Here is a 14,967-nt window from a genome sequence, read left to right on the forward strand (position 1 = left end):
ACTTTTTGTGCTGCTCAGGGAGGCCCATACAGCTTTTTTTGGAGTGGTACCATCCACATGAATACCAGAATTATTTCCTCAAAGTCCAACACAGTCTGTGTTATTTCTTTGCGTCTCTTTAATGCTGTGGCTAATAGGCATATAGCATCGTAGCTTTGATCACGTTTTAGAGTACGTCAGAGTCTCTGAAAAACCTTCATTCTGTTTTCTAAATTTTGTTCCTGTGTGAAGGAAGTGATGGTGTTTTGCTGCCTTTGCTATACCACTGACTACATCTTAGTGCCTTGTACTGTATGTAGTAAGCCTCATTTAAACCTGCAAGGTTTATTTGTTGAGTAGGATGGTAAAATGGGGAGAGGCTAAACAGCCATAGTGTACCATGTTTTTGTTATTTAAAAAAAAAAAAGTTGCTCACATGATCCTTTTACATTTGCATGATATCCAAAAGCAAATAATAATAGCATCATCGTTTTAGAAGATTAGGCCTTTCATATCCCAAACTAGGAGAAAAATGACTTCTTTTTTTGTCAGAAATGTGGCTTTCACGTGGTCTTAACTTAATAAATTGATGTAGAAAAAAAACCCACCCCATCACAGCCCTGTCATATCAGGGTTTTGTCATTTCATGTCGCGATGCTCTGTGTGCCAGAAACATGGTTTTCTGTTGTTTGTAATGTGATCTCGTCTTGTTAAACAAGAGGGAAAAAACACAATTAGAATGCATACTGTCAATATTTTTTAATAAATAATTTGTGTGTAACCAGTGTATGTAATATAGTTAAGCTTTACAGTTGCAACATATGCATATTAAATATGCATATTCAATGGTCCATTAACTGGACATGTCTTTTAAGGTGGTGTTAGTAGTTTTTAAAACATTTAAAAACTGCAGGTGGTCATGTCAAATATGGCAAACAGACATTGAGTATTGAGCTCTATTTCACAGAAAAAGTCAAGTAATGAACACAAAGTAGCATACCCGTTTCATGTTATGCTGAAAGCATAAAGGCACATATCAAAATATATTTCTTGCATGCCAGATTTGACAGCATTGCTTTGAGCTTTAATGCAAGAAGTGTTAAAACTTCTCACTGCTTACTTCTGCACACAAGTTATTCTAATGACTAGCATTCCTGAGTTTGAACTTTCAAGTCATTCATCTTAGTGGCTGTCCATGTTTTTCTTTTAAAGCTACTGTTTTTTAATTAAAATCCATTTTTGTTCATAAATCGTACGTAACATATTCAGAGCAGGTACCAAGACTCTCCTGTTGGGGGTGCTCTAGTGCTGGTGCTTGTTTGATCGCCACTTAGTCCTGAGGCAATGAGACTAATCTTCTAGCAATGCAATGTGTCACTGTGACCATCATAAAAAACGCTTCTACTTTTTATGTTTCCAGAGAAGTCAGACCCAAGTGTCAGGATATTTCCTGGGGCCTTTCGGCTTTCCAAAACGGTTTCCAAATCCTGCGGGTGATAAAAATGATGTTATAATGTATTATGTGATACTGAAATACATATGATTGGTTACAGTATATGTAGGCCTACCAAACTTGAACACTGAAAAAACACTGCATGGTTGAGATGACGCTCCAGGTTGAGTAGGAGGCATTGGAGGGGCAGTTTTTGCTAAGGATATGAGAATTTACAGATCTATTAGTTTAAGCTTTCTGATATCAGGACCATATCAAAGTTTTATCTTAGCATACTTACGTCTTTGTTTGTGTTTAAAAAATCTTAGACTCTAGGCAAAGGAAACAAAAACACAAATTAGAGCCGATATCCTTTCAAATATCCCTGAAACGTGCAACTATGTACTTGTATAGTTTACGTTTACCTTCGTTCTACTCATGGCCTTTTCGCTGTTTTTGTCTGATTTGTTTTCTGATTTCTCGTTGTTCAGGGAGGCTCTGCGGTTCACATCACAGTGTTCCGCTTGAGCTGATTAACACAGAAACAGAAAGAAAATGAAATAATTTGTGTTTGAAATTTCACCAAGCGCGACCTCTAACGCGATCTGCTTTTCACATCAAGAATAATCCCTATGTTGTGAAGTCTTATAGCAAAGCACTTGGTACACAGGTCTTCTAATAACAGTGTGTGTGAGAGAGGCTACTGTGTATTTTGTTTAATGCCTGAACCAACTCACCACTTCCTCCTTCAGCTACAAACACAGTAGGTGGAGCGATCGGCTGAACTACAGTTGGGGGCTCTGCAGTGGAAACACAATGATAAACTACACCCAGCACATAAAGAAGCATTTAGATTAATCATGAATAAAACAAGTAGCAATTTAAAAGTCAAGCTTTCATCACTTGTTTTATCATATCATGCCTCCCAGTGTACGCCAACATTTTCAAAGCAACAAACAAACTTTTGACACCATTTAAAATCATCAAACAGTATTTTTTATGTAACAGTAAGTAAAACAGTTTGGTCACTGGACTAAACCGATTAAAATCCAAACTTGTTATAGTCTATAGTTTCTGTTCCTAACTTTGAAACAGTCTTAATAAGAGTTCTGTGTATATGCAAAAGCCACTGCTCACTAGAAACCACAAAAAGCTTATGATTATGATCAAATATTGCTATTTATACCCTTTCAATGGAAAATCGCTTAATCTCACATCTAAAGAGGGGGGTATCATCAATCATTGAACTGAACAACCTACCTTGTCTTGAACTTTTAGGTCGAACACTCTGTGGGGAAGTGTTTAAAAACAAAAATGTTAAATGTCTTATGGAACTTATCATTTTAATCACTGTTTTGCTTGTTTGCTGTCTTATTTAGAACAGCGTGTTCTATTGCCTTGGAGCTATTTTACCACCATTACCTTGCTCCTGCTCATGACAGCATCGTGGAAATTCTTGGGCTGAGAAGTGCCATCCCACTCAGATGATATACCCACCCTTGTTGAGGGGTGCGCTATTTCTAACGGTTGTGGGAAAATGGCGGTTGGCTCATGAACTAAACAAACAAAAAAACAAATAAAAAAAAAACAAAAAACGCATAGACATCGAGTACTGCTGTTCAAATACACAGCTGTAGCTATCGCTGCTATTAAGCAGGTGATGGTATACTCACTTTCTTCCGTGGCGAAGATGAACGATTGTCGAGTTCTCTCTGGAAGGGGAGGTGTCGGACTGCGCTCGGCTGCACAATCAAATACAACCAACCGTAAACTTTTACATTTCTTATTAGGTAACAGTTACCTCATTCACTGTTTTGCATGCAAGTGTTTTACTCTAAAACAAGACTTGAAGGCAAACATCAAAGCTAGATCGTACCTTTGGCAGGCTGTGGGGGAGATAGCGGCTCCACAGACGGAGAGTAAGTACAGTTTGAAGAAAGGTCAGGATCATTTACTGGTCCTACAGTACAAAAAAGCAATGCTATATAAATCATCGCAATGCACATGTAGAAATATCCTGCTAATTGTGAGAATTTATGAAAATGTAAAATTTAATTTTTTTTATCATTGTAGAATTTTATATAGGTATAGTTTATTACGCTGTTAATAATAAATAAAATCTTACCTGTGAAGGTCATTTTCACTTTTAGACTCTACAAGAAAGAAAAGTGACCCACGGTTATCTATATCTACATCTCAGAAATATTTCCAAAACAGTATACATTAATTTCAGTTTTATTTTAGATCATGAAATCTAACATTAACTGTCGCTAAATGACTACGTTAATTATAATGACCTTTTAAATATTTTTTAACTCCTCTTTCTCTCCTTGCAAGCAAAAGTTTGTTCGCAGAACTAAAAGGAAGCGAAAGGGAAACTACGCAACCACTAACCATGTACAAACACAACAGGGATAATACTCAGCAAGGCATTTATTCTTACTACATCTAAACAGTTACCGCTATTGTTTTGTAAGGGAAATGGTTTTGAAAACGGTAGTGAATCAACAACGTGAGTTATCACAAACCTTGACGTGTGTCATTGTGACATTTCTGGGTGTGACATTGCACCCACATGTTCTGGGATGCACATAATTACTAATAACTACTGTAAATGAGTAAAATGAATAACACATACAAACTGATTCCAGACCCGATTCCAGAAAAGCAGTAAATGAAAACAGAAATTAAGATTAAGTAAATCTCATGAAGTCATATTTTATTTGCAACAGAACACAGAAAACATTTTAAATGTTTAAACTGAGAAACCGTCCCACTTTGGGAAAAACTATTAGCTCATTTTGAATTTGATTGTAGCAACATGTATAAATAAACTGGTAACCAGCAACAAAAGGCAGGAAAAACAAGAGGTACTAAAAAAAACACAGTAGACAATTGTACAAATAAGTCATCACTGTTGCTAAGATCACTTAGCAACAGTCAGTACCATGACTTGGAGGAAAAAGGAGCATCTTTTAGAGGCAGAATGAAAGATGGCAAGAGGCTCGCCAATCTGCAAACAACTGTATCTACAAGCACATTCATAATGTTGCTCAGTGTAAAATTGTATAAATATTTCATCACCAAGAGCGTGCAAGGGACAAGGCTGAAAATCAACATTGGATGCCCTCGGGTGGCACTGCATTGAAAACATGAATGGTTTTGTCACGGAAATCGCTGCATGGACTTAGGAACACAAAAATCAGTCTGTGAACACAGTTTACCACACCATGCACAAGTACTTGTTAAAACTCAATCATGCAAAGAATAAGATGCACACATGATCTAGAAAGGCCACCATCCTTTTAAACCAAAGCTCATTTAAAAGGCAATGTGGAAAACTGTAAATTTGAAATTCTTTCTGGAGAGCATGGATGCCGTTTCCTCTGAACTAAAGAGAAGTGGCACCACGTCGCTTGTTATCAGCACTCGGTTCAAAAGCCTGTGTCTCTGATGGTACAGGGGTGCATTATTGCCTATGTAATCGGCAGTTTGCACGTCTGCAAAGGCACCATCATGGCTGAAAGGTGCATGCAACCCCATCCCAACATTTTTGAGACATGTTGCTGCAATCAAATTCAAAATGAGCCAGTCTTTTTCTTCAAATGTTTGTCTTGATTTGTTTTCTGTTTTCTACTGTGAATAAATTATGTGATTCTGAGTTTTGCAGACCATTGCATTCTGTTCTTATTTGTACTTTACACAGTGTCCCAACCTTTTACGACTGTGTTTGTCGAAGCTGCAAAGCCTCGTGAGCGAGAAACCCAAAAACCAGTTATCAGTCTGGTGACTGAGAATAACCGCAGTCAAGAGTAAGAGCTATTATTTATTTTAAGCTCTGCATGTATTTCGAATAATATAAAAATTTGACAATGTCTATAAGTCTCAGGTTTGGTTAGAACGACCAGTTCCTTAATTTGCTGCAGCGCAACACTAGAGATAAGCGAGATAACCTCCTGCAACATGTTTTGTTTATAGATCACGATGACTAATACAAGAAAGCTGCTTAAGTAACCGGTAGATTGATTATATATTTAATGGACTGTTGATTCTTTCTTTTTCTATTTCTCAGCATTACTGACACATTTTGCAGGAATTCTGTCTAGAGAATTCTTTCTTACCTTACTCCTCTCAAAAGATTTCCTCTCATTCTGAAATGTAGTGGCTCCAAGATTTGAGTTGCCAAACCATTCTGAAGACATTCCTATTACATTCAGGTTCACCGCTGGTGCGACTGCTGGTATGACCTCTAATTTCTGCTCCACGGGAGCTGAAAAGCCAAAATAAGCAATTTCATTAATCAATTGTCTTTTTATGAAAACTGAAATACCTGAAAAAGCTTTTTCATTTTTTAAAATTACTGTTTCATCATTGAGATTTCTGAAATTATAAAGTTACCCTGATCAATAGCCAGCTCAAAAGATTCAGGGGTTCTTTCTGGAAGTGGGGGTGCAGGTGAGGGGGGACTGCCTGGAAGTAAGGAAAAGTATCATAGTGTATCAATAATAGTGCACTTGCTGAATAACATGATTGCAATATGAAGGATTTTGATCAAATAAGATCTTATTGCAAGTGCTCAGTAAACGGTTGATGCATTGGAAACTGTGTGTAATATGTTGCAGACATCTACATACTTAATAGTCTCATTTTATTTTCCAGTTACGTGCTCTTACCACTAATTTCTGTAAGTGCATCAGCAGCAGCATCGTGTGGAATAACTAATAACCTTTCAAAAGGGTCAGATACCTCTGAAAGACAAAATTGCAACATGTTGCATCATTTAAGTAAGCATCCCTTAAGCTAACAGCTCATATTCCAGATGTATGTTCACTATGGGCCCTAACCTGTATCCACAGCCAGCATGTAGGATTCTGGGGTTCGTTCAGGTAGTGGAGGAGGGTCTTCTCCAGAAGTACAGACTTCACCGGTGTCTGCAAAAACAGAAAAATCAGCTGCTATTTGTTGCTCATCTTGAAACTAACACATGCACAGGCACTAGCACTGACCTGAAGCAGGTGAGTTGGCCTCCAGAGTGTGGTCATTCAAAAATAATGAGGGTGCACTGAAAAGAGGGCTAAATGTCCATTCTGTGGTCTCCTCAGCAGCACCCGTGTGTCCCCCATCTGATGACGGAGAACTCAAACCAGTGTCAAAGTAGGGGTCCTCCACCATTGAACAAATGGCTGCTGCTAGATCTGGTGAGGGCTGACGGATCAGTGACGGTGCACTATCACTCTCTGCAACCAATTCTTCTTCTGCTGAAGGAATTCTCTGATTTGCATGCACCATCCAGGGTACTTCATTCAGGTCCTGGGGAACTGACTCAGGAGAGGTCTGGAACAGAGGCCATTGTTGCTGGTCTTTGTGCATGTCCTTGGCGTTCAAGAAAAGTAGGTTTTCTGAAGAAGCCAAAGGACTGTTGTACTGTGGTAGGAAGGCCCGTTCCTCGTCAAGCAGATGCTGAAATTGTGGCAGAAAACCAGACTCCTCACCTGGGATTAAGATCTCAGAGACCTTTAAGAGGAGTATGAGTTGCATCAAGAATAGATTATTGATTATAATTTGCATGTAAATTCAGTATGCTTGTAAAATACGAATGTTCTCAGCTCCGTTTAATATTTTGCTTAACAGTAAATAAAAGAAGTGTACAGCAGCAGTTTCAACAGAGCACAGAGGTGTCACTGCCTTCTTAGTTAATTTTCAAATCTGCCAGTTTGATGATTTTCCGCTTTGATCATGTGACTAGATTCTATTTTAATGTTGCTGAAACCACAAGAAAGCCTGCCACATCTACTGTTTCTGTTTTACAGATTCAGATGGCTGTGCGTTTCGGTATGCGTTGATGAAGCACACAACCAAAACCATGTCGTCTCTGCTTCTAGCTAGTCTCTGTCTAAGCTCACTAACAATAATAAATCTCTGGTTACTTACCTCGTTTTGGAAAGTCTGTTCATCTACAGACTGCAAATATCTCTGAAATAGTAACTTGATGGTTCTGTAGACAAGGTCATATTGTTCCTGAGATTAAACAACAAGAATTTGTTCTGTTAGGTAGCATAACTTTGGGGCACGATTCACGAAACAAAACTGACATTAACTGGCATTACTGTTATATAAATTGCTTGAAATTTGTTTCTGTTGATTGGAAGACTTGTTAGATGTGATGGTTTGCATTATATTAAAAAAACATCAGGTACCTTGGTTTGAACTAAAGATGGCCTCTGGGTTCTCATGCTTTGAACTAAATTGTAGATGCTGAAATCTGAAGTGATCATCTATAAACGAGCACACAAAAGTAATGGAAAGGTTGGCAATTTTACAGTTAAACGCATCTGTCGTACAAAATGTACAGCAAGGCAGAGAAGAATAGCTAACCTGTTTCTTTAGGAGGTTCCAGGTATAATCAATGACACACAAGGCTCCTGTTCTACCACAGCCAGCACTGCAAATACACAACAGAAAAACGTCACATTTTTCAGACATTTGCAGTATAACTGCCCATATGCTTCTTCAACTATGCTATACTTGCCCTACATATATGTAGCATAGCTGAAGAAGGCATTAGGTACGATGGTACATCTAATGGCTAAACCACAACCACTGCAGCAATGTCTGCAACTATTCACAGCTTACGACTCCCCTCGTCAGCTGAATTAAGTACAAAACTCTTTCTCAGGACAAGAAAACCAATGAAAACTGGCGCAATAAAAAAATAAAACTTTAATGATAGTTTTAGCAACCATGTTGTGGTGACCTGTCACAGATGTGGGGTGGCTTCGTGATATGTAGGTTAGGTTATATCTGCTACAAACTCAACAGTACATGGCTGACTCATCATGAGGAGTGTCATGGTTTCACATGTTAATAGTTTCTGAACAGTTTAGTTAAGCATAAGCATATAAAAAATATAATATGTATTTATGTAAAAAAAAAACAATCAGTATGTGACAAAGTAACAGTATGTGACAAATCTATACTTGTTTGTGTTTCCTCAGAGGGAAAGTATGATGCAGAACTGGAAACAAAATGATACAAACTTTCTACACAACTGACAAGCTCACACAGGTGCAATCCCACATGCCCCAAGGTTTTCTATTTGGACTTATCTAAGTCACAAGCTCTTGCTTCAGCCATAGTGTAAGTGCTGGAAAATTTTAGGGGGAAATGTATACATATATACTTTACAACCCAGTGGGGTTTTGGCCAACCACCTACAAACATTTCCTGTTAAAAGAATAGCGTCTAACCTCGAAGCCATATTGCTGGGGACCTGTACACGTTGCCCACAAGCAGTACAAACTCGATCACAACCAAAAGCACAGTTCTCCTTTGATCTGCTTTTTTTCTTTAACATGTTAGAAAGGAGCGATGGCATTTCATACAGTGTGGTAGTTTCTGCTCGTGCGTGTACTGATCAGATAACAAAGCGATGTTCAGAAATATAAGTAAAGAATAAAAGAGTGACAACAACCTCAATTTCTATAATGGCTTCATGCTTTACTTTAAAAAAAAAAAAAAAAAAAAATCGCACGCGAACTTTCAAACTATTTAAAACAAAAACAACGTACAAGAATAAAAGAGTCACGTTTTCATTTACCTGAAATATTTTTTCACGTGTAGTTTCATTTTTAGTTGAAATCAATTGAATTATTTCTTGAATCCAGTTAAAAGAAATACTTTGAAATACTTGAGAGAAGACCAACACCATATTCTGATTTCTTTGCATTAAAAAGCAACGCAATCTAATTTACATTATATTTAGAAAATCAATCGCTACAAAAATTGACCCCAAGCTGGTGATTCAAGTTGTCCTGAGTGACAGGATGTGAAATTTAAGCATGTGAAACCAACAGTGACAAAAGCCTCCTTTCAGTTGGACCGGTGCACCTTTTACTTTAAAGGTTGAGCTGTGTACATTCTGATTCATTTCTGGTTTCGCTAAACAGCATCAAGAACATTTTTCTTAAGAACGATGAACAGAGCTTCCAACAATATAAGCATTACCTATTAAAAAATAAAGATCAGCTTTGCAGCTCATTTTTGAGCAAGACAATCCACTTCACTCATATGTTAACAGGATGTATATTTTGCCTTAACACCTAACTCCAGCCATGCAGTAAGTTCAAGTTCTATTCAAATGCCTGACCTGCAGTGAATGCAAATAGGGACGTCATCATGGGCTTGATAAGAGCGCATCTCATGCAACATGTCCAGAATGGGAGGGATGGAGTCCGGTACTCCGTGATCTGGCCAGTTGACATAGTGCAACTGTTTCAAGGTTCGGGAACTCTGAAAAAAATTCAAAGTATTGTACACATTTAGAATGCAAGCGTCTTTTTAGAGCACATTAAACTTCATAGTTATATTTTGGGGTTCAAACCCAACAGTCAAATACAACCACAAAAGTTAGGCAGGCTATAAACAGTGCTTACATTGTGATAGGTCAACCTTAGGGTCCTGGTCAGATAGTCTCCTTTGCTTTCTTCAGAGTCCTGCACAAAAAGTTTTTCTTTAACCTAAATTCTTGATCTTGCTGCTTACAAAATTATGGTAAAACAATGTAAGACTTTAAAAAAACTATAATTAGGTATAGTGTATGTGCATGGCATACAGTACTGGTCAGTTTACAGAGATTCATCATGGGTGTGAACGGTAATTTGGGGCTTATTTGGGATTTTCACTAATCTCCACAGGCTCAAATTTGTACATAAAAAGTCAAAAAATCCTTTAGCATAAAAAGAATTGGATTGACAGCACTGGTTGGATTGAACAATGCTCAGAACAATGCGAAGGTACAGTGAAAATCTATGGAGACCTGTAGATTTACACAAAATGGGAAAGTCTTTTTTAAAATTGTAACGAACCGAGTTTTACGTCGCCATGGACTGAGAGGCTGCTCACCAAGAAAAAAAGCCCTGCTCTAAAATTGACCCCTTAAATCTCAAGTGAAATTTACAGGTGCCCAAATAAACAAGCCAAAGGCCTTTGGCTTAGAAATTTTATGGTCAGACAAGACAAAGGTTAAGCCATTTGGCCACAATGACAAAAGCTGAGGTTTTTTAAATTTAATGATATCTAATTTGTGGAGTGTGGTTATAAGCTATGCTAAGAAACCAACCAATTTAAATCAACTCTACCAACTCTGTCAAGAAGAGTGGTCAAATATCCAACCAGAGTTATGCCAAGCTACAAAAAGCAAAGCAAATCTGGGTGAGGCGCGACTTGCTAAGGGACATTTAACCAAATATTAGTTGTATGTATTTGAGACCGTATGAATAATGTTGACCCTGTGTGGATTAGAGAAAATCCAATGTTGAGCAGCCAGTTTTTGTTTTGTAAAGTAGTTAAATATATTCAGTATAGCAAATACTATAGTATATATTCAGTATAAGTTTTTGCATCAGATCCATTAACCTATTCATCTTGAAAATATGAATAGAGAACAAAAAGTACTCACACAGTAAACTTTAAAAGGCTCACAAACGAACGGCTCCTCGTGTTTCTGTGGCCAGTAAACCTCACACTTTTTCTAAACAAAAAAAAATATCAATCATACAAGTGTAACAAAAGTACTTTCAATTTAAACAATACATCAAACGATAATAGTTAACAAACTGACACCAGGCTGGTGTATAAACATACAAATATAGAGAAAATTCTGTATGGTGAGAAAAAAAGTGGAAAGCAGAGAGAAGTTTACCTTTCCCATCTCAAACTCTCGACAGGCCATCACGACAACCTAGAATCATGAAGATGTGTAAAAAAAAAAAAAAATCATAGATCTAAAAATAAATAAATAAAACATTTTTAAAAGATATGTGAACTGGGATGGGGATCTGTATTTCAGCTACTGTGGCCAAAGTCACAGCTCTTTTAATCTTAATTTAATTTTCAACTGAAGAAATAAAGCAAGTTGTGCTATCTTAAATGCACCTTGTGGTGTAGACCTTACCTCTGTCTTGTATTCCCAAAGCATCCTCAAGAAGTCCACTACTGTGTGGGGCAGAGGACCCTGAGTAGCAATGTAAGCCCTGGAGTTTGATACTCCCTGCACACAAAACACAGTAGTTACATTTGCACAAACCATATTTCAGTCGGGACCCCCGTGGCCAAAAGAAACCTGTTATCTCTAATGGAGCAACTATTTGGCAGCATATACCTCCCTAGCCTTCCACTCACAGATATTGGCAGAGAGAGCAGCAGCAAGACTCTGGCTCAGAATGTAGCAGAGATCAGTGCAACCACAGATAATGTTAAAAAGCTTCGAACAGCATAAAAAAGAGAAGCTGGGGTACAGTTGGTTTGTAAAGTGGCCAATCCACTGTGGCCAGGCTAAAGCAGCCTAAATAGTGCACTTACGTTGTTTGTCAATTAAATGTGTAGAAGCTGAGCCATCAGTGGATACAAGCTAAAAGGGACCTTGTTCTTTACCTTGAGGAAACTGGCGTTGATGTAGTCTGTGTCATTTTTTGATGTGACAAGAGTAAGCTTTACTCTGGTGTGGTCAACTACAAAAAGAAAAATATGTAGTTATGAATGTTGGAAAACCTAAAAAGATTCAGAGTGTGCTTTACGTTCTCACCTTGTGGCAAAAGAAATGAACAGAATTAGAATAAAATAAAGATGAAAATATAATAAAATATGTTAATGTTTGTAAGCTTTTCCTAGGATCTAGTCTACCTTGTCTAATTTAAATAAATATAAGAAACTTAAGTAGATATGTTGATGGAGCATCACATACTGTTTATATGGGTTTTTTTGGTCACTGGCACAACACTATAGGTAATCTAGAAGTATTCCTTTACAGTGTTAATGCAGAAAACTGTAAAACTGTTGTATTTTTATACATTTAAACAAGCTTACAGGGCAGAATGTCCTTGTATCGGTTCTTCTTGATGTTTTCCTGCTTTTCTGCTGTTTTGCTAGGATACGTCTTGTCCATTCGGTACTTTGTTGACTGACTTTTCAACCTCTGAAAAACACAAAAAGAAATGTAAATGCGTTGCATTCATAAAGACTTTTCATCATAGTTCCTAGACGCTATCTAAATGCCAAAGAGCTATTTTTGTCATGTTTTGCTGATGTGTCATACTGAAACAACCTCCAAGCTACGGGTATCATGTAAATGCGTCTAAATTATATTTAATTAGCCAAAACAGCAGATGGGTAATATGAGTTTCATGGTAGTGTTTCCTGTGCATTTACTGGAAAAGCTCTTTTTTCATAGTGCAGATGCTTTAAGGTCATTAGCAACTGATAGAGGAGAGTGAATAAAAAGTGGGCATGTAACCAGCAAATTACATGTGACCAATGGCACATTGTCACATGTGGTCAGTTTTTATGTGATTCAGCCTCAGACGAAGAATCTGTGACTCATTCGAGCTCAAACTGACATGATGGCTGACAAACTGAGAGGACCTCGATTCTAAATCACCTAAGCGGAAGCTCGGACTCTCAAGTTAAACTCATGTTTGTTCTGAGGCCAGTTGAGGCAGATCTAAAAGAGTCTGCTAAAGGACTTGAAATACATCTGCACTTCTCTAACACTACAAAGTGCTTTTTGTCCTCAGAGGAAGTGATGCAATGGACTCTTTCCTCTGGAGTGGTTGGGGTGGCAGCAGTATGACAGCAGAGGGGCAGCATGTGAAGCACACAGTGCTGTCTTCAGGCACCGCCATGTCACTCATCACCATGGCAGCAGCCCACAGATGATGTCACCCTGGGGTTAACACTTCTCAGGCACAATTTAGTATGTTTGCGTGAGTGTGTGTGTGTGTGTGTGTGTGTGTGTGTGTGTGTGTGTGTGTGTGGTTGTTGTTGCTGCTAGTCGTCAGTCGTGTTACAGGACTTTTGCTTACACTTCTTCCTTGTTGTGCCTTTAGTGACAAGCATCAATACAAAGAGGAAGAATGAAAATGGCGTTGGAACCCTCCGAAAAATACCAGTGTGGTACTTCCCTCAGTGTGATGTCTTTTGTAAAAAACCTAAAAATCGGGAAGACTAAGAACTTTCAGTTTCGCCGTGCTTACTGTCAATATAAAAATACACCTTTTTTTAGCGTGTGAATGTGAAAACCCATCGAGAAATACAGCATGTCTTCTGGGTTGAGAATTTTTAGCTGTACTTAAACAAGAGGAACATTACTGTTAACTCACCACAAACTCCCCAGCAATGCCGTTAGGTGTCTCCTCAGCCGCAGCCTCCTGTCTTTCCAGGTCATCCAGGAAGCTTCTCAGAATCCTGACCTGCTGGTCCATAGCTGGATCTTCACTGTGTGGGATAGGGCAGTTTTCATAGGCATTTCATGGCACAAAGGTCCTTGTCCACAGGTCATGGATAGGCTTGCTAAGCTTGGGGACAGGACTGAGGCTGTTACGTTGCTCCGCTACAGAGCACTTCTGTATTGTAGCTCTCACATGAAGGAACTGGTGTAAGGGAACTTCTAAACTGTCTTACAGAATGTAAGAGGAAGCTAACAGGTTCTGTGGTCAGATTAAAAATATTGCCGCGCCCCCTGTGGGTTTCTCTCACAGGGTCCTAAAGTCACCCGGGTGTTCTATTGCATAAATATGTAGCAAAGGGGATGGTAGGGGAAAACAAACATATATTTATGCACATAAACAGTCAAAACAGGTGATCTTAATCAAAAGCAGTCTAGTCAGTTGTACAATATTTTAAATACACAAGCCAAGTGGAGGAGAAACGCATGTAGGGATAGAGCCTAAGACAGAAGAAAGAGGGAGCGCAAGTGTCAAAGATAATCACCCTTAGTTGCTCAGCAGTAATCCACTCAGAGCTTTGGGAAGTCTTCATGTACCTACCTTACTGTACAGCAGACATTTTTGTAATTGAAGTGAGACAGGATGATAAAAAAAATCTTGTGAATCTCAGCTAGCACAAATTCATGCAATTTGTTTAGTGGTTAAGCAACAATACTTTTAAATTCACAATGTGTGCATAAAAAGAGTAGTGGGAGGAGCTATGTTTTCAGGAACCACGGGCAATAACTCACCCGTTAAAGACTTCCCTTTCTTAAATATACATAAAAGCTCAGCGTTGAAAAGAGTGTGGCTTAAAAAATACAAATGAAAAAATGCATTACTTACCAAAGTGCTCCCGGGCGTGGATGTTGCCTCTTTTGTCAGTCAACCTTCAACTAATGCTTTTGTCCGGGGTGGCATCATGAAGAAGTTCTGACAGGACATTGCTACATTTAGCAGGTGCTGAGCGCCACATCAGTCGAATAGTGACATCTAGTGGCTTTGTAATAAACTAACGGAGACATTCTGACACTCAACTGAATGTTACATTAGTCACCGGTTTACAGTATATATCGGGAAAATATAACTGGATAATATCAAAGCATCCAAGACAGACTAGCGAATAACAAAAGGTTAAAGGAAGATTTTTGCCATGTTTTTTCCAGTCATAAAGAATCAAGCATCTGCTGTGCAAATGTATTTCATGCTGCTCGTAATAATCAACAGCAGTGTCCGATAAACTATGATTAACTAGATTAAAGAAATGGGAATTTCTTACCAGGTAAAGTGAAGTGC

General features: G+C 38.3%; 1 protein-coding gene across 2 annotated transcripts; it reads right to left on the reverse strand.

Annotated features, from left to right (window-relative positions):
- Positions 1-723: 723 nt before the first annotated feature.
- ptpn22 (protein tyrosine phosphatase non-receptor type 22) lies at positions 724-14,464 on the reverse strand. Of its 2 annotated transcripts, none has more exons than XM_085442912.1 (26): positions 13,567-14,464; positions 12,275-12,383; positions 11,843-11,919; positions 11,364-11,459; positions 11,112-11,150; positions 10,869-10,940; positions 9,844-9,903; positions 9,558-9,700; positions 7,787-7,853; positions 7,609-7,686; positions 7,343-7,429; positions 6,418-6,925; positions 6,256-6,342; positions 6,085-6,159; positions 5,810-5,881; positions 5,533-5,681; positions 3,537-3,564; positions 3,288-3,371; positions 3,085-3,153; positions 2,834-2,967; positions 2,672-2,699; positions 2,149-2,211; positions 1,837-1,940; positions 1,713-1,743; positions 1,548-1,628; positions 724-1,466 (listed from the first exon to the last, which is right to left on the reverse strand). In XM_085442912.1, the coding sequence occupies exons 1-26, from the start codon at positions 13,666-13,668 to the stop codon at positions 1,405-1,407; spliced, it is 2,505 nt and encodes an 834-aa protein (XP_085299038.1). In that variant the 5' UTR covers positions 13,669-14,464; the 3' UTR covers positions 724-1,404. The 2 variants fall into 2 exon arrangements, with proteins under 2 accessions (XP_085299038.1, XP_085299037.1); XM_085442911.1 differs by having other exon boundaries at positions 2,149-2,235.
- Between the last annotated feature and the right edge of the window lie 503 nt (positions 14,465-14,967).

Source organism: Copadichromis virginalis, linkage group LG20 (genome assembly GCF_057382275.1).
Source record: "Copadichromis virginalis isolate Kocher_CV1m ecotype Utaka linkage group LG20, C_Virginalis_male_GT1.1, whole genome shotgun sequence".
NCBI lineage: Eukaryota > Metazoa > Chordata > Actinopteri > Cichliformes > Cichlidae > Copadichromis > Copadichromis virginalis.

Coding starts and splice junctions, on each gene's coding strand:
- ptpn22 (XM_085442911.1), bottom strand. CDS start 13,668: ATGGACCAGCAGGTCAGGATTCTGAGAAGCTTCCTGGATGACCTGGAA. Junction 7,854..9,557: donor CCTATTTGCATTCACTGCAG/GTCAGGCATTTG, acceptor GTGTATTTGCAG/TGCTGGCTGTGGTAGAACAG. Junction 7,687..7,786: donor GGAACCTCCTAAAGAAACAG/GTTAGCTATTCT, acceptor GCTCGTTTATAG/ATGATCACTTCAGATTTCAG.